Genomic DNA, 19,115 nt, shown 5'->3' with positions numbered 1-19,115 from the left:
ACATTATATATCTACTCATTAACTCAAGATGCGAAAAAAGCTTCTTTGCCCGAAAACAGTGGGAAGGATGAATCCTTATAATTTTATAATATAATAAATCATATTTTATCCTTATTTCTAATAAATATAAGATAATAATTTGATACAATTATCCCGAAAAACATGATCAACAATTTCCTTTTAAATAACTAGATTTGATCTATTAAGATTTAGGAGATATTTCTTATGTATTTTTTAAATTAACCCAATAAATGAAAAATTATAAGAGGTATAAGGATACTCTGGTGACTTTCAACAATTCTTTTGCATCATTTACAACATTATCAAAATCTAACCAAAAAGCTCAATAATATAACAGTCGACGTAAGCTCTCAAAAAGAGAGTCAGACAACTTTAAAAATAATTTTTGTTTTCTATATTGGTTAAACAAAACAACACTTAATTAGACTACCAATTCTATTCATTTTCATTCCTTGTGTGAAATCACATAGATAATCTTATATACTTCTTGTTACTACATATTTTACGCATCCAATGTATCATGTTAATATTTATTTGTTCAAACTAAAGTTGAAAGACTCTTGTTTAGCCTTTTGTAAAACATGGGCTGAACTTTGATTAGTCTGCACTTTTTGTCTACTTTTTCTTGTCATTCTCCCATCAATTGAATTATTGACATTTTATTTTAAGGTTTGAAGAAAGGATTATTTTGGTATTGTAAAATCTGAAAAAAAAAAAAAATCTAATCCCTGTTAGATTATTGTAGTTAGAAATAAATTAAATAGTACATTGTCATTTAAATTTAAAAAAAAAAAACTATATAGAATTGGAAAAGGAAACATTTTGGTTTACAAAATTTAATTTTGATATGATAAATTTTTTTACTTTTATTTTTAAGGTAGGCATTTTTATTTTAAATATTTTATTTTAGTTGTAGAAATATTTTTAATATTTTTCATCAAATCTATTCATGTTTATATCATTGTAAATTTATTAATTTAATCATCAATAACTTAATTTTTTTATTTTATTCAATTGTTATTCTTCTTAAAAAAACAAATGTAGGTAAATAGACACTTGAATTTTAAAGCATGAGCACAATAGTCTTAAGAAACTATAAAGAACTTTTCCCTTTTTACGATGCCAAACTTGACAGGACTAAAAAATGTCCAAACCTATCAAAACGGAAACAAGTAGGTGAAATCTATTTCTCTACCTATCAAAATGCATCCAAAGTTCTAACGCAAAACTCTCAGACTTTGATGTTTATATTTGAGATACACACTTTTGATTACACAATTAAATATATAGATGATGTATCATAATATCATTTTGATGCTTTAAAAGATAACATCAAAAAGAAAATTTGATTAAAATTGTCTTTTACTATTCACAAAACCGTGTACCAACATCAATTAAAGGTATCCATAACTTAAGTGCACGCACATAGAAGAGACAACTAACACTATGAAATTCATTACTTTTTCATGTAGCATGTAAAAGCACAATTTGGTAGTTTGATATGAAGATGATACTGCTGCTAGAAATTTCGTCAAGCTTCCTATAATACATGATGGGTTGGAACATTTCTCAAAGCAGCTCAAATGCAAAAAAGAATGATGAATATATGAACAAAAACTGAGGACAATCAGCTTCAATTCTCATAAGTCTGCTTGGCTTTGTAAATTTCTTCTGCAACAAAAACTGAGGACAATCAGCTTCAATTAACAATGCCTGCATAACCAGAAATGCCATATCTATCAAATTGAAGAACTACATCAAGATCTTCATGTCATTTTATCGGACAATATTGTTTCTTCAGATCCTGCCAAACTTGAGGACCTCTAGGATGAAGATTTACATATCGGTCTTCAAATACTTTATCCGTACATGTAATTATGGTACTCAAGCTCAACATAGGTTCTACAACTCCTTGATCTTTAAGCCAGTTATACAATAATAATCTAACCTTGAGTCTCTGCATTGTATACAAAAGATATGTCGGGGATAATATTAAAGATGCAATAGGATAATCCAAATCATTCACAAGAAAATCTATCTTTGTTTTGATGGCATCCTTTGACTGATTAAGGATTAGAGGGCATGCTCTTACCATTTCAAAGACATCTTTTCGGTCAATACCAGCTTCTGCGAGATTATCAAATCTCTCTTGAAGCTCCCATCCTTTGGCTCGAATAAGCTTCTGCACTTTTTCCATTTCTTTTGAGTTCTTTACAAATCCTATGCTTAACAAGAATTCAATCTTCAGCTTTTGTGATCTTTCCTTCTCTCCTGAATTTGATAAAGGCTCAACTTTTGACCCAATGACCCAATTTTTTATATCTTGAGGGTTATCCAGTATGTACTTACAAAGACGGGCTTTTCCAACATTCAAGACACTAAGTAAACTATTAGTTTTCTTCAACGAACATGAACCAAGCAACACAGGATGAGTACGAACAAAATTCATAATCTCCTTAGCCTGCATCTCAATCTCATTCAGGAACACAATACATTGTCTTAAATTCAAATAAAATTTCCCCACTTGAATACGTGGGAGCTGCTGAAACATCAAACATATCTCATTCTTCGTGGATCCAAATTTTAGTAGAGAACCAATTAGTGTAAGTGCCCTATCCACAGATCCCTCCAAGAGAAGTTCTGGATGCTCCTGGATTATTCTACCTAACTGCTCCTCACTGCAACCAATCTCTCTAAGTAATCTTAGAAAACTAAGCATCATGCGCCAATTACAAGAATTTTTCTCTAACAAATGTTTCTCAACCCAAGATAATTCAATTCCCACGCTTTTTAGCGTTTCTAAGACCTTAACAAACTCCTCATTCACATCTCCATTCAAAAGACAAGGAACTAAGACAATAAACTTCCTTATAACAGATTTGCTAAGCCCCAGTCTCTCATAAGCTTGAAGTTTTGATGACAAAACTCCATAATTATTTCGAAAAACTTCTATAGCCGCCTTATAAATCTTCCCTATATTATTCTGTGCAATACCATAACTACGCAAAACATGATAGTTCTCTAGCAACAACTCGTCATCACTCAAAAACATCAAATCACGAGGAAGAAAAGGACTATACTCGCTAGGTGTGAATCCCAAACTCTCAAAGAAAGGTTCAAATTCATTAATAGGATGATACCGCAAAAACCGTGTGATAGACCGCTGAATATCTGCCTCATTTTCAACCCTCTTTAAAATCTTTTGGAGAAAATAAGGTGAGTTTTTGCTCATAATCTCAGCATCCAGGAACTGTAAATTCCTAGTGGAATGCAAATATTCCAATAATGCGGCTTGAGCTTCTCTTATAGTAGAAACAGGCAATTTTCTAAGATCTTCATTAACGCTTCCTCCATTTTCAATTTTAACAATTTTTTTTGTCCTATAAAGCCTAGCGGTTTGGGCAATGTAAAATGATCCAGTTGGGGTTCCACTAAAAATTGAAGAACCCCATTTGAAATTAGATATATTTCTAAGTTTCTGAAAATGGGTCATGCTTATTTTTAATAACGAAGTACAAGGAAGGCTAAGTTTAAGGTGAACAGAAATGAACACCAATTGTTTGATTAAATGTCTTACCTCTGGGTTTGTTGAGTTACAGTGTCGACTCAGTAAGCTTTGAAGCTATAGCTCTTGGGTTTGGTCTTGTTTCGATGACTCAGTAGCCGCCGCGGAGGGCGTTTCAGTTGCAAAACTGCTAATGAATACAGTTTGTGGAGGTCTAACTAACGAGGTAATGAACAATAATTTGGTTCAGGGCTTTGGCAAATTTCTTTTTCCCAATTTTTGTTTCCCTATACACCCCTAAACCTAGAAGACTCTCCTCAACCCCAACTCTTTTTAAAATTCACTTTTCCTCGTGAGAAAATGCGTAAACTGTGTTATTAGGAATAAAATTATCATTTTGAAAAATGAATAATTTATTTTTATTTTTTATTTTAATTTAAAAATTAATAATTTTTCTCTAACTTAATTTGAAAAAGTTACTTTTTCACCCCTACCATCAAAGTTTCCATATTTTAGGGCTAACAACCACCCCTCAAAGTTTAAAACATTGCCCTTACACCCTCAAAAATTTATTCCCTTTTTTTAGTGATCATTCTTCTCGACGATTTACTTCAGCGCGACATCAACCACTTCAGCGTCACCTTCTATCCCTCCTTTGTGCTTTTTCAATACAAAAACCACTAAAAATCTAACTGAAATGGTTAAATTCATCACAACTGATTTGTGCGTTGATCGACGCACAAATTAGTAGCGATAAATCTTGTCATTTTGATTGGATTTTTGATGATTTTTGCATTGATAAACCATTGGGGAGGTAGAGAAGGTGCCGTTGGAATGGTTGATGATGCGTTGAAGTGAATTGTTGAAAAAAAGGTCGTCAAAAAGAGGGAATGAATTTTTGGGGGTGTAATGCAATGTTTTAAACTTTGAAGAGGGCAGTTCTTAACCCTAAAATATAGAAACCTTAAATGGTGGGGTTAAAAGAGCAACATTTTAAAATTAGGTTAAGGTGAAAATTGTTAGTTTTCAAAACAAGATGGAAAATAAAAATAAATTATTTTTTCAAATAAAATATCAAAATAACGATTTTACCCTTAATAGTAACAACAAAATTAAACAAATGGATGAATGATTGAGTTTTTTAAAGTTAATTGGTGAGAATTTGGGAAAAGAGTAATCTTTGGGTGGGAATAAGTCTTTTGGCCTATTACATTTGGCTTGTTGGAAAGGTCAAATCACTCTATCCCACCCAATGTTAGATGGGTCACATATTTTCATCATTTAAATTTGAAAAAAATTAATTTCTCATTCATCTGTCAAAGTAACAATTAGTTTTAACAATTAAAAGAATATGTTATTACATTTAAATATTATAATAAATGTGTAATTAAGTATTGTTTTATCCTTGAGATTTAAAATATTACAATAAGAGTCATATCCAACTGTATTATGAATAATATTATAGGGATGTAAATGTTAACTTTTAAAAACTTACTATAGGCCAATGAATATTTTCCTCTTATCTTGTTTCATAAACTACATATTCACCTCCATATATTTTAAAAATATACAATAGTTCTAATAGTTTATATTATGATATTTACACTTTTAATTTTTTGTGTTCTATTTAGCTTTTTTAGGGTATAACTATGGGAAATTAATTAAATTACCCAAAAATTAGGGGTGGAAAAGAAATTGCCTAACTTTTTGCATTCTAAACAAAAATGCCTCATTTTCACTGTGAAGATGAAAATGCCCTTCATGCCAAAATCAAAGAAAACGACGAAAATGTCCATTTCCAACATACGAAAACGCTTTCCTTGTGTGCCAACTTTGCATACTCTTTCTGGCGATTTTCTCAAGCAAATTTGGCAACATTTCTCGCAACAAAAATGGATAAAAAGGCTAGTAAAATAATTTTTGTCATGTTTTTATACATTTGAGTGAAAGAATTTGTGGATTGTATACGATACTTGAGTGTTTACAATTAGAGTTTTGAATTGAAACTTCGATAAAATTGCTTGATTTGAATCAATTTTATTAAGGCTTTTGTGTTAGATTAGTTATAGAGTTGATTGTTGATGAAATAATATTTGAAAAATGAAGTTTGAGAGGTGAAATCTCATCACACAAAATTAGCAGTCACCATGTGAATGGAAATCTCACCACACGACACGAATTCGTGTGGTGAGATTTCGTGGAGACGAGGAGATTTTGTGCATTTTTCAAATTTTCTGGAACACACGTATTCATGTGAATGGGGGCCAAAATGCTAGTTTTCAAATAGTGAATCGTGTGGTGGGGCAAGATTCCAATTTTGAAAAATTTGTTGACATGTGAATTTGCTAGTCAACCACATATTCTTGTGGTGGACACGCAAATTCGTGTGGTTGACACACGAATTGGTTTGGTGGGGAGCTAGTTTTTCAAAGTTTTCCACCATATGAATTCGCGTGGTGGGTTTTGGTGGGGTAGAACGATTTTTTTCAAAATTATGGGCTTTTTTAATAATTTCCATGTAAAGGTCAAATTGAAAATTTTGCATCTTAAGGTTTTTTAACGTGTGAAATTCAAATTTGATATATGTTTTTCTGAATAATATATCTATATTCAGAATTGAATAATTTCTAATATAAAATTGATAATATTGTAATTTAATATTTTTTTATAGGGAGTTACTTGTATGTCAATAAGAACATTCCCATCATCAGGATTTGTTTGTGAAAACTACTTATACCTCCAATATTTATATTAACATGTGTCTTCTCTGCAAACTTCGGTTTCTCGATAGGAATATCTTGCATAACCTTCCCTTCAATTTCACTCCATCTTGGAAATTTTTTTCGTTGCCACAAACAAATTCTTCCGTACTATATAATACATCAACATCACATCATTTAAGTATGCAAAGTCTTTCTTAAAAAATTCTTATTTCGCATTGATTTTGATATTTTGAATCTCTCCTAAACCAATATCTTAATCTTCTAGATAACTACTCGACTCATCACCTTGTAAACCCTCATCTACATGTTAAATCTCATAACTATCATCATTAATTATAATTGTTACAAAAATTGGAACAGATTTTTTAAAGTGGTTAGACAAACCATCAAGAACCTTAACATCTTCATTATTTGAAATTTCAATAGGAATGTCGTCATCAAGATGCTTTGGTTTCATGCTTATATGAATGTTAAATATTTTTCGATCTGTGTTACACTTTTCGCTCACCATTTGGATTATCCCTCGAATATAGTGTGTTCTAGAATTTTAATGAATTTTCTATTACCTCCAACATATTTTATTATATTGTCACAATTTTCTATCTATTCTCCCCGTATCTAATTGAAGTATATCCAACAATTTAGAATAATCGTACAATAAAATATATAAATAACATAAATAATATTATCGAAAATACTATTTATAGATTTGTGTTACATTATTTTATTATTAAGTTTGAATTTTATAATTTTATTTTTATTGCACAATTACACCTATTCCATAGTTGACTATTAATATACTTTGATTATGTGATATTAATTTATAAAAATATCACTGTACCCCTATATTGTAAAATATCATTTTACCCTTAAATATTATCTAATTATTTGTAACACCCTTCATTGTAAAATATTATTTTACCACCAAATATTATCTAATCTAATCCTCTAACATCTTTTATTGTAAAATATCATTTCACCCTATACTACTATAATAATTATAAAATACCCCTATAATTTTTTTAATTTACTTTTTACACACAACTCTAATTTATTATATAAAACACTATATATAATTGCATTATCAATAAAATAATAATGATTGAAGTTATAATACGTATAAATACCTTGATATTACAAACTTTTTTCTTCTCGCTTAAAATCCCGATGATAAACTTCTTTTCTCTCTAGAAATTTCTCTCATATAATGAGTAAACTTGTATATGTGAAAGATAAAGGAAGATATATGAGTTATGTAGAAATAAAAGAATGATAGTTTTGGTATTTTATTAGATATTTAGGGTATTTTCATTCAAATATTTTAAAATATGGGTATTTTATTTACCCCAAAATTAAGGGTAAATTTTTTATTACTCTTAAAAAAAGGGTAATTTAATTAATTTCTCTATAACTATCATATCTTAAACTAGTTGGAGCATATTAAATTAAAAATTTTTTAAAATATCTCAAACTTCTTTTAAATTTCAAAATTCTCCATTAAAAATTTTATTACCACCCTTAAAATTTCTAAAAATTATAAATTACGTAAAATATATAACCATACGTGATTGATATATTTGTTTTAGTGGCCTACGTGCCTTCTGAAACAGTCATCTCCTAGTATGTGCTTTTCAAATACACACGACTACCCCTTTATTAATTTCTTTTTCATTAGTTATTTTTGTAATTGGATTATTAATTAAAATATAACCTTCTACTTATAGGAAATTATTGGAATCACATTCATCTTTTGTAGGCTTATTTGAAAGCAAAAACTTTTGTGTCAAATTTGTAAGTCGATGCCATGTTGGAAATTTGATAAAGTGTGGTGGAGAGAAAAGAGTAAAATGATTAGACTTTGAGGCAAATAAACGCTTTCCTTAAAGTAATATTTGCTTTATACTTGTAGTTTTAGGATAATACAAATATATTTCGAGAATACAATAAAGTTTTAGAAATTTATGGTCTACAGACACTGAACATTTTTTAATATGTTCATTGGTTTGTGAATAATCACATTGTATCATGACTTTCTGCTTATAATGAATACAACATTTTCCTTTTAAAAGATGATTTTAAATTTAAATGAATAATAAAGTAATTACTTATTAATTAAATTATAATTGATTGTGTCACAAAATATGCTAAATAGTAAAGACATGATATTTAATATGTTTTATTCAACATTGCAAAATACTATAGAATTTGCATGATGCAAGCTCCATAAATAGAAGACCAAAGGATTATTTCCCACTAAGTTTTAGTTTATTCTCAAAAACACACTTATGATGTTTTCAAATCTAAACATTTATTCATGAACTAATTTTTGTTAGAATTTTTTATTAGAGGTAAGAGTAAAATTGTCATTTTACTACTAAATTCTAATACCCTAAAAATTTATGTTTTTTTTCTTTAATTTAAAAAACTAACATTTTTCTCTCGAGATTAAATTTTAAAAAGTAATTATCTTCTTCTAAGGTTTTTCCACATTTTTCGGCCACTAGATCGTCTTCAGTGACCTTATTTAGCTCAGACTCTCTCCCTCGCAACATTTCCTCTTTCCCAGCGTAGAGCAGACACTCTCTCTCTTGGAAGATTGACATCTCTATCGATGAAGATCATAACCACAAAGGTGTCCACATCGACATTCATTTAAACGCGTCCAAATCAATGTTCGTCTTTGTCTGAGCACATTCAAATTGGCATTCATACCCACATATCTGCACCACAAAGATCGGCGTCCAATAAGGAAAAAGAACGACGTTTGATTGGTGAGAGAGCATTTGGTTCCAATCTTCATCAAGAGAGACGTTGATCCTTTAGGAGAGAGAGTGTTTGGTTTGTGCCAAGAAGGAGAGAATGCTATGAGGGAGAGAGAGTGGGCTGAAAAAGGTAGTTAGAAATGGTTTGGTGGCCGAAAAATATGGGAAAATCCTAGAGGAGAAAATGATCACTTTTTAAAATCTAATCCTGAGGAAAAATTGTTAGTTTTTTAAACCAAAGAGAAAAAAATGATATAAATTTTCGGGATTTTAGGGTTTAGTGATGCAATGATGATTTTATTTTTGCCTCAAATACAAAAATTATAATAGAAGTTAGTTTACTGATAAATATTTGAGTTTTTAAAACGTCACAGATGTATTTTAAAAATGAGTGAAAACTTGGGTGGGAAATAGTCCTCTAGCCTAAATAGAATATCTATTCCATATGTACGAAGTTTATGAAATATTTGTTTCATATGAAAAATTTGAGAACAAACTCATTCTATCGAACGGTTCCAAAAGATCTCAAATTGTTCAGCTCCAAAATAACTCATTCCAAAATTTTAGCACTCATTCCTAACTTTAATCCTTTGTTCCATACATGGAACACTTGTTCTGATTTTAGTTATGTTCATTCATTTAACTTGGAACACCTGTGTCTAGTCATATTATTATTAGCAGACTTTACATATTGTTTTCACTGTAGTGACTTATATTAACATTACTATATATATATATATATATATAACAAGGCTTATTAGCCAAAAATCATTGCTAGTATCATGCAAAAATGTTCTAAGTTCACACAATGCTCCCCTTAACCAAAATCATACCTAACCTTCGCGAGAATGGATTAAAAATTTTAATCAAATAAAAAGATCAAATCAGAAACTACTGCAACAATTAGATAGTTTCATGACAAGCATTGAAGGGAAGTTAATAAACCCTTAAAAGGACGTGGAATAAAAATTTGGGAGTCAAACGAGAAGAAATGTGCTCATTCTTCAATCTCTGTCATAACGAGACCTGGGAAACAGATAAGTTAAGTCAGGTCGAAATAGGTTAAGGATGAAGTAAAACGAATACGGGCAAAAAATGGATTGATATATATGGGTAACATATGCAAACCCACACCTAACCCCTACGGCCAGTACAAATGGACCAGCAGATTACCCGTGTATTGATGCATACTCAGCTTGGGATTTTATTTACAAGCAACAAAACGTTGTTGAGGCCTGTGATTGAGGTAGCCATGCCCACAACACCAGCAAGGAGGGAGAAAACGAGGAAGAATCCAGTTGCTAGGTTTCCGAAGGAAAATATATTGGAAATATACAAGCTGGAAGTGATAGAACGGATGTTGTATTTAAAAGATGGTAACAGTAAGTAAAAATTATCAATTTGTGAAATGATTTATGCTTTTGGAGACTGATTCCATGGTTTTCAATCATCAGAGATACCTGTTGCACAAGATCTTTCAATTCCATGGTTAGGACTCATTCCACTCTTCCTACTGTTTCCTGCGTTCCTGTAAATGAAAAGGAGATGGAACAAATTGGTAAAATGAATGAAAATCTGAGGACCAAATATCACTACAAGCAACAACGCCACGATACCAGATAGATTATATATATATATATATATATATATATATATATATATATATATATATATATATATATATATATATATATATATAAAAGGAATTGACATCCCAATAGTAACAATATCTAGACCCCGGGGCAGTGAAATTGGTAAAATAATAGCATTTCAAGAAAAAGATTTAGGTTCCAACCTCCATTGTACTCTAGAATTTACTTGTCTGACCAAGCTAGACAGGTTCCCAAATTACAAAATAAAAAAAAAAAATAATAATAACAGAATTTGTTTATTTTTTATTCTTAAATATGATTGAAGTGATGAAAAACATTAAAGACATTGTTAAAACAATAAAAATGTGTATATATAAATAATTTAGTATATAGATAATATGTTATTATATAGTTAAATTATTTTGAATTTAAAAAAATAATATTCAATCAAATAATAACATATTATCTATATATCTAACTGTATCTTAAAAGTGTATATATGTATCATTACTCTTGCTAAAATGAAGCATACAAAATGCTAGAAACAATTAAACAAAAGGTCCAGATAAAAATTAATGCAGCAAGCATCCATAAACTGCATATTTTGAAACCATTTGTGAACACGTCTGACTCACGGGTTGTCTTCCATCTAGGAAACCATTCTAAAATATTGAGCAGGAATTACCCCTGGCTGTTGGAATTATTTTTACAGGGCTCTTCTGTAACAATAAAGATGAGAGACCAAAAAAAAAAAAAAAACACTCCTCCATGCATCAGCTTTTTTAAATCCAAGAGATTTTTCCGTTGATTGCTTCAATAGCATACTCAACTTGAAACAACCTACCTTCTGGAGAGAAAGTGCTCGCCTTTAATTGGATTTGGAAACATTGTACTTGCAGGAGAGACAGAAATCTTTAAGAATTAGAACAAGATATGTAATGCGAGCTCGCGTTATGTACAACCCAATAAATTAAATTCCCAGACGATTAAGAAGCAAAAAAGCTTGGATTGAATCAGAGAGAAAGAACACAATGTTGAAGAATCATATGAAGAAATTGTAGAGAAAGATGAAGAAAATGAAAAAAAAATTACAGGTGGCAGCGGGTATACCTAGCCTACCTGCTAATAAACAGGTATTTTGTGGGCACAGGTCTAAAACTTAGAACACATGCAAGTTTTTTTGTGCGGGTGCCCACAGTATCCACGGGCAACCTGCCCACTTGCCAGGAGTAACCATACCTTTCTTAAATAACAGTTAAGATAATGTAAAAGAATAAATACTGCTGTTAAATTGATGAGCTCTTCTTACATTCTCAGTAAACTCTTCAAGTACTATTCATTTATCACCGTTCTACGCAAGCTACTTTTGACGATTAATTAAACATTTATGCATAGTCGAATAACAGTTAATCTCTCAATGTAGAGCAACAAAATCTTGAATCTTGTCAGCAACAACTTGGATCAATAAATGTCAGCACTCAATGAAGTACAAATTACAACAACATACTTCTACTGCTCAGAAAAATATTGTTTCTTCAAATCCTGCCAAACTTGAGGGCCTTCCGGATGCTGATTTACATACCGCTTCATAAATGTGTTATTTGAGCATGAAATTAGAGTACTCAAGGCCAACAAAGGTTTTGCCTTCCCTTGTTTTGTAAGCCAACTATACATTGATAACCTAAGCTTGTTCCTCTGCATTGTATAGTTTAGATATGATGGGAATGACAGTAAAGATGATATGGGATAACCCAAATCATGCACAAGAAAATCAATTTTTGCTTGTATGACATCCTTTTTCTGGTTAATAATTTGAGGGGACACTCTAATCATTTCTATGACATCCTCTCTATCTAAGCCAGCCTTCACAATACAATCAAATCTCTCCTGAAGCTCCTCTCCTCTGCCTCGAAAAAGCTTGACTGTTCTTTCCGCTTCATTCGGATTCTGTATTAATCCAACGTCCTCCAGGAACTTCACCTTTAGAGTTCTTTCTTTCTCTCGTGAGCTAGGTAATCGCTCAACTTTTGAACCCCTAACTAGATTTTTCAGATTGTTAGGATCCTCCTGGATGTATTCACAAAGTCGTTTTTTCCCAACATTCAACATCTGCAAAATGCTATTAGGTCTCTTTAATGTACATGTACCCAGCAACAAAAAATGATGTCGGAAGATCTTACCAATTTCATCCACCTGCATTTCAATATCGAAAAAAAACAGAAAGCAGTCCTTCAAATTTGTGAAAAATCTTCGCACTGGAATTTGTGGGAACTGAAGAAATGTCAAACAAATTTCATCCAGAGTAGACCCAAATTTTAACAGAAGCCCAATCAGAGTAAGCGCTCCATCCCCTGAATCCTCTAAGAGCAGTCCTGGATGTTGCCGGATCAATGTACCTAACTGCTTCTCACTAAAATCCATCTTGCTAAATAGGCTTAAAAGCCTAAGCATTGTAGTCCAATTATATGAATTCTGTTCGATCAAAAGCTCCTCAATCAAACAGAATTTAACTCCTAGACTCTTCAATGTCTCTAACACCTTAAGAAACTCCATATTTACATCCCCAATCAAGATATAAGGACTACAGACAATAACTTTACCAATAAAACTCTTGCTAAGCTGCAGTTTCTCATACGCTTGAAGCTTCGATGACAGCACTCCAAAATCATATTGAAAAATGTCCCGGGCCTCCTTATAGATCTTTCCTAACTTTTTTCTCTCAATGCCATAATTACACAAAACATAATAGTTCTCTAGCAATAAATCATCATCACTCAAAAACATCAAATTGTGCGGAAGAAAAGGACTATATTCACTAGGTTTCAATCCCATACTCTCAAAGAAAGGCTCGAATTCATTAATAGGATGATACCGCAAAAACCGAGAAAAAATCTCCTTCAAATCCAACTCCTTAACCACACGTTTTAACAGCTTTTCAACAAAATACGGTGAGTTTTTGCTCATATTCTCAGCATCCAAGAACTGTAAATTCCTAGTCAAGTGCAAATATTCCAACAATGCCGCTTGAGCTGCCTTCCAAGCAGCAGAAGATAGTTTGACAACATCATTACAATCACTACTAGCTGGTGAAATTCTAACTGTATTTTCAATATTTTCATTCTCAGCTCCTCTTTTTGTTCCATAAAGTCTACGGTTGTGACGAATGTAAACAGACCCAGATGGCCAAAATGGACTCTTTGATATAGAAATGAAGTTTTCAACTAAATTTAAAGAAACCCATTTGAGAATAGATGCTGTTTTGAGTTTCTGCAAATGGGTCATAACTACTGTGATGAAATATACATAAAAAATTATAATAAAGGAAAAACTAAGCAGGATAACACTGAATATGCAGTATCTTACCGCGGAGTTTTATATGTGTCTGTCGGGTTTAGCGGTAATTTGAAAGAAAGGCCGAAGCTTTCGCAGGAAGATTCACCCGCTTTCATGGGTCTAGGGTTTTAATCACAGAGGGCTTCCGAAGATGAAGGCTAAAAAATACTGCTCGTACATATACAAGGAAGGAATAACATTTAACACCCCGAAATTTTGAGAAGTTTTAATACCCCAATATTTTAAATAGCTAGCTGGAGGGGTGTAGCTTACTTGAGGACCAAAATTTTTAAGAAGTTCTCAGAAAAGGCCTTAAGTTGTAAAGCATACAAAAATAACTAATAAATGGATAAAAGTATTGAAAGGGCAATTTTTTTAATTGCAAAGCCAACAAGATAGAAAGACAATATTGAATTATATACAAGTGTTTGTATGTGTGTATATACATATATATAATTATCAAGCACAATCGTTTAGAAATTATTAACGTGTATATCCAAAGTTAACTAAATGTTATAATTCGTATAGTTAATATCGACTTGTTGAGTTGTTGCACTTTGATTCGTCATATTAAAAAGGTTATAGGACCTTTTGTACCAAAGAAAAAATATATATTTGAAGTGGAGGTAAATAATTAAAATAGCTTTTTATTAAGAGGTTATGAAAAAATAATCTTCATGCTCGAGTTATTCCTTTGTAGCTTGGGGTGTCATCAAATATAATTAAATGGTGCTAGGCTTGAGTTTAATTTGGTAACATTAAGATAAAGCTTTAACTTGCATTAGTCGAGCTAGTAAGTTTTCAGTTTAAGCTTGAGACATTTAATATCCTTTTTAAGAAGTATTGTCCTCTAAAAAAAACACAACTAGAATTGACTTAATCAATATGATAAACTTAAGCTTATTTGACATATATGAAACTTCACACATAAATTACCAAAAATGCCCTCAAGTATAACACTTAACAATGCAAATGTCAAAAAAAATCCTTACTTACATAATGCCCAAATATAAACAACATATAATATGTAAGTAATAAAAGCATAATCCAATTTTCAACAACTCATAACATAAACATAAAACATAAATAATTAAATGACAATATTGCTCTTAGCAATTTCTTATCGCTGATTTGCTCCATCACAATCACCAACCTTACATGTTACTTTCAAATATAAAAGAAAATGAGTGACAAATGACTCAATAAGTAAGAGAACTTAGTCTTACGTGATACTTATCCTTATTTGTACTCGTGGTCTTATTCCACCTAAACTTGGTCATTTAAGTACATTTTCAGATTCTAAACTTTGATGACATGAAATTCTTAACTTAACTTAGTTATCTAGGGAACACCTTCAATCATAGAACTTTGATGACATTTTTGTTCATCTAGAATACACCTGTGAATCCTAAATCATGATGACACTTTGTGCAATGCATGTAAAAATACTAGTAGTGAAAAAATTTTATTTTAAAAACCTTTTTTGAAAACCTTTTTCTATGTCAATCAGTCTAGGCTCAGGTAGGGATTAGGCATCTTAATTAGCAATGTAAGCAGCATAATTGTGCAATCTATTTTTTATACTACCCGGATGTATCTCCTAGGGGCATTAGTGTCTTTTTTAGAAATATCATTTTTGGATCGGGCCATGTTTGGGCCTAATGGCCGACCCATATATATATAAAGACCAATTGATGGAAGTTTAATTATTTAAATTCATTAAAGACTGCCCAAATCAGGAGTCTAAGTTAAATTAGGATTAGGTTTAGTCGGGTTACCAATACAAGACAACTTCCACTCGAGAATTAAGACTTTAGTTGCCACCTTGATTAAAGAAGAGAAAAGTGAGAATTTTGGGGAAAAACTAGTTGCCAGAAGGAAGAGAAATCTGGAATCCTTGGGAGAAGATCTGACAGTTAAGAAAGTTAGAAAGAAGAAAGGAGAAAAAAAGCTGTGCTTGGATTTTCAATGCGCGTTAGTGCGAGGTTTTCATGTTATCTCAATTTCACCATTGGATCACTCTAATTCTTGGAATACTAGTGAAAGACTTATTGAACTTTATTTTGAACAATGTAGATTGTATTTTGTTTTTCTAGTAACCTATTATCTATGTTGAAATATGGTTGAAATTTCAGGTAAGTAAGCTCAACTTCTTCCCTTAGTTTATGGATTCTTAGCTAGAATTTTTGGATGCTTTGAATCCTTTAATTGTTAGCTTAATATCCTTGATGTATGTGGTGAATTCTTATATAAATTCTTGATTGTTTTGATGGTTCTTGCTACTTGATTTTTGGAGAGTATCTAGGTTGCTCAAGATTAGTAGTCTTGAATCCTTGAATGTTGATTAATTAAATCTTGCATATTTTGAGTTGAGTGTGGCAGGTTTTATGCAAGCTAGAATTCTATAGATTTTTTTGAACACAAGTAAAAGAAATTAAATCTTAGAGATTTGGTGCTAGATCAATATGAATTGCATGAGAATAGAGGAAAAATAAGTGTAGTTTGCATGGAGTTTTTCATGTGTTGCATACTATGAGTTTTTGGGAAAGATTTCAAGGTGTAAACCAAGAATAATATGAGTATTAAGTTTCAGGTTCTTGGTTGGAAAATTTCCAAGGAGAATGGACCAAGTTTTAGGCTGTGAATTCCATCTCTCGAGGATATCTCCAAGCTTTCAGAAGGTACCCTATGAGACTACCACGTATGGTTTGAATATGATACATTTGTGCTAGGGTTTTAGTGCATGTGAGCATTCGAGATAAGATAAGCATTTGTTCATAGTAGTAGTTATAAATTAGGGATGAGGGAAAAGATGCCTAACATCTATTTGAATTAGACAAAATTACGTTTTTACCACTAAACTAAATGCATAATGGGAATTTAAGTTAGAAAGATCTAGAAATGTTTGGAATGTGATAACTAGCTCAAATAAAGGTGTTTGATTGTGTGAAAGACCACATGAGCCCTATCCAAACTGGATTTAGCTCGATAACAGAGAAAACTTAGAATATATAGTATACACTTAAATAACCATCAACTATGATGCATTATGTGCTATACGAGTGATAGAAACCCATGAGATGTATCATGCACTCGACACTAAGGTGTTTTAACTACATAATACAGTTTAGAGGTGTATGGTAAGAAAGTGGCTTTATAATTAGTTCTTCAAGTGGTTATATGATGCATCACATATATGTCCTTGGTAGAGGGCATCCAAAGATGGTTTTTAGTTAGTAGTTTCGTAGCTATACATAAGTGGTAAGGGAGGGATTACGATCAGTTTCCTATTTGACTAAGGTGTTATATCTAGTTAGCTCGATAGTCTAATCGACATATACATGAGGCATAATAGTTAGTAGACATGAGAGGTGTCAATTGTTTTCACTAGGCATTAGATATGTTAAGATCAACTTAGACTTTAGTAGTCTTTTATGAATGGCCTATGTTTATGGCATGAAGGTGCTAAGTTATGACCACCTTGACCTGTAGTAATAGAATGCTAGTTTCAATTATGTCTTATGCTAGGTGTCGAGAGGTCACATATTTATTGAGTTTTTTTTACTCACGCATTCCTTTTTTGTAGTTTTGTAGGTAGAGGCCAGTAATGAAGCATGGAAGGAGCCAGCGGTCTAACTTAGTTTATTGCATGAGGCTGAGGGCAAAAGCTTCATTTTTAAAATTGATGACATTTTTTATATTTTATTATTAGCATAAGAGTTATGAGACGTATGCACATTATTAGCATGAGAGTTATGGAACACCAATTTTAGTTATGCCTTATGCTAGATTCGAAGAGCTCGCATACTTACTGAGTGTTTTTCACTCATGCATTCATTTTCTGTGGCTTTACAAGTAGAGATGAGTAATAAGACATGTGAGGGAACTAGCGGTCCAACTCATTTCATTGCATGAGATTGAGCTAAAAGTTTCATTTTTAGAATTTATGACATTTTTATATTTTATTATTAGCATGAGAGTTATGAAATGTATGCACATTATAAATATGGCTATTATTATTATGATTTGGATTTCAGATTGAGTTTAGCATTTATATTTAAAAGTTTCACTATGAATATTTATGGGAATAAAGAATTTGTATTTACACCTTTTTGCAAGTAAATGAGTTAAGAGTTTTATTGCATGCTCATACTTTATTGTATCCATAGCAAGTAGTCAAGTTGTGCACATCTTTTCAGGTCATATTCTATGTAGGAGTATATATCTTGAGCATGGGGTTACATTTGTCGATATCAGAGTATGTCCATGGGACAAAAAAAAGGTGTTAAGTCATAATGTATATGAAAATTGCATAAGTAAGGAAAATTGCATAAGTAAGGAAAATAGCCCCTCAAACATTAACTAACATATTTAATGAATATAAAATTAATAAATAGATTTATATAATAACATTTGATAATGCTAAATCTGATGATAAAGTAAGAGAATTAATGTTAAAACATTGAAATTTACCATTTGATGAAAAATAATTTCATATTAGATGTGCATGTTATATTATGAATTTAATAGTACAAGACTATTGGGTTTTTGGGGCATCAGTAACTGGTAGCATAACAAAATTTAAAACTTTTAAAATAAACAATACCAAAAACAAAGGCCAGGAATCCTGCTTTGAATTTATGATTCATAAACATGCCAATTAACATATATAGGGTGTTAATAGAATTGATACCTAAGTTGGATGACTCATTTGTTCTTTACGTGGCTAAGAGAAGACACTATCCAACTTTCTAGAGGCATCATCTTATAATCCACACAAAGTGCAAACTTAATCGGAGGCTTATTCAATCATAAGAGGCTACCAAGGCTTTGTAATTGAATAAGGATATGTTTGGGAGAAAAAGAGAGAGAGAACAGCCAAAGTTTGCAAAAATAAAACTATTGTTTTATCTAATGAATGTGTGTCCTTTTATAACTTTGATGCCATGAATGCCCGACAGTTAAACTAGGAATGGTTGTTCCTTTCCTTTTGGTGATGACTAGGTGTCACCTACTATGGTCAAGAAAAAAGTCAAATTAAGCTGATTCTATCTTATTAGACAAACCTAATCCATTCGTGGTCTCACCCTTATTCCTTTACACTAGGATTATCATCAAATAACCCTTTGCCTCTAAGTTTGAATCAACTCCTATATACATGCGACCCATAAGCTCTCTA

General features: G+C 31.4%; 2 protein-coding genes across 3 annotated transcripts; both read right to left on the bottom strand.

Moving 5' to 3' along the window:
* Positions 1–1,447: 1,447 nt before the first annotated feature.
* On the bottom strand, positions 1,448–3,808 carry LOC123227245 (transcription termination factor MTEF18, mitochondrial-like). Of its 2 annotated transcripts, XM_044651962.1 has the most exons (2): positions 2,114–3,808; positions 1,448–1,692 (listed from the first exon to the last, which is right to left on the bottom strand). In XM_044651962.1, exons 1-2 carry the CDS (start codon positions 3,512–3,514, stop codon positions 1,591–1,593), a joined length of 1,503 nt encoding a protein of 500 aa, XP_044507897.1. In that variant the 5' UTR covers positions 3,515–3,808; the 3' UTR covers positions 1,448–1,590. The 2 variants fall into 2 exon arrangements, with proteins under 2 accessions (XP_044507897.1, XP_044507896.1); XM_044651961.1 differs by having other exon boundaries at positions 1,448–3,808.
* Positions 3,809–11,869: 8,061 nt separating this feature from the next.
* Positions 11,870–14,104, bottom strand: LOC123227031 (transcription termination factor MTEF18, mitochondrial-like). Its single transcript, XM_044651644.1, has one exon. It carries the CDS (start codon positions 13,883–13,885, stop codon positions 12,113–12,115), a length of 1,773 nt encoding a protein of 590 aa, XP_044507579.1. The 5' UTR covers positions 13,886–14,104; the 3' UTR covers positions 11,870–12,112.
* Between the last annotated feature and the right edge of the window lie 5,011 nt (positions 14,105–19,115).

This window comes from Mangifera indica, chromosome 10 (assembly GCF_011075055.1).
Source record: "Mangifera indica cultivar Alphonso chromosome 10, CATAS_Mindica_2.1, whole genome shotgun sequence".
Taxonomy (NCBI): domain Eukaryota; kingdom Viridiplantae; phylum Streptophyta; class Magnoliopsida; order Sapindales; family Anacardiaceae; genus Mangifera; species Mangifera indica.
Note: the sequence above shows the minus strand (reverse complement) of the source record. Positions and strands in the feature narration are given on the sequence as shown.

What these genes read in the sequence shown, in the direction of transcription:
- LOC123227245 (XM_044651961.1), bottom strand. Translation starts at nt 3,514, where the DNA reads ATGACCCATTTTCAGAAACTTAGAAATATATCTAATTTCAAATGGGGT.
- LOC123227031 (XM_044651644.1), bottom strand. Translation starts at nt 13,885, where the DNA reads ATGACCCATTTGCAGAAACTCAAAACAGCATCTATTCTCAAATGGGTT.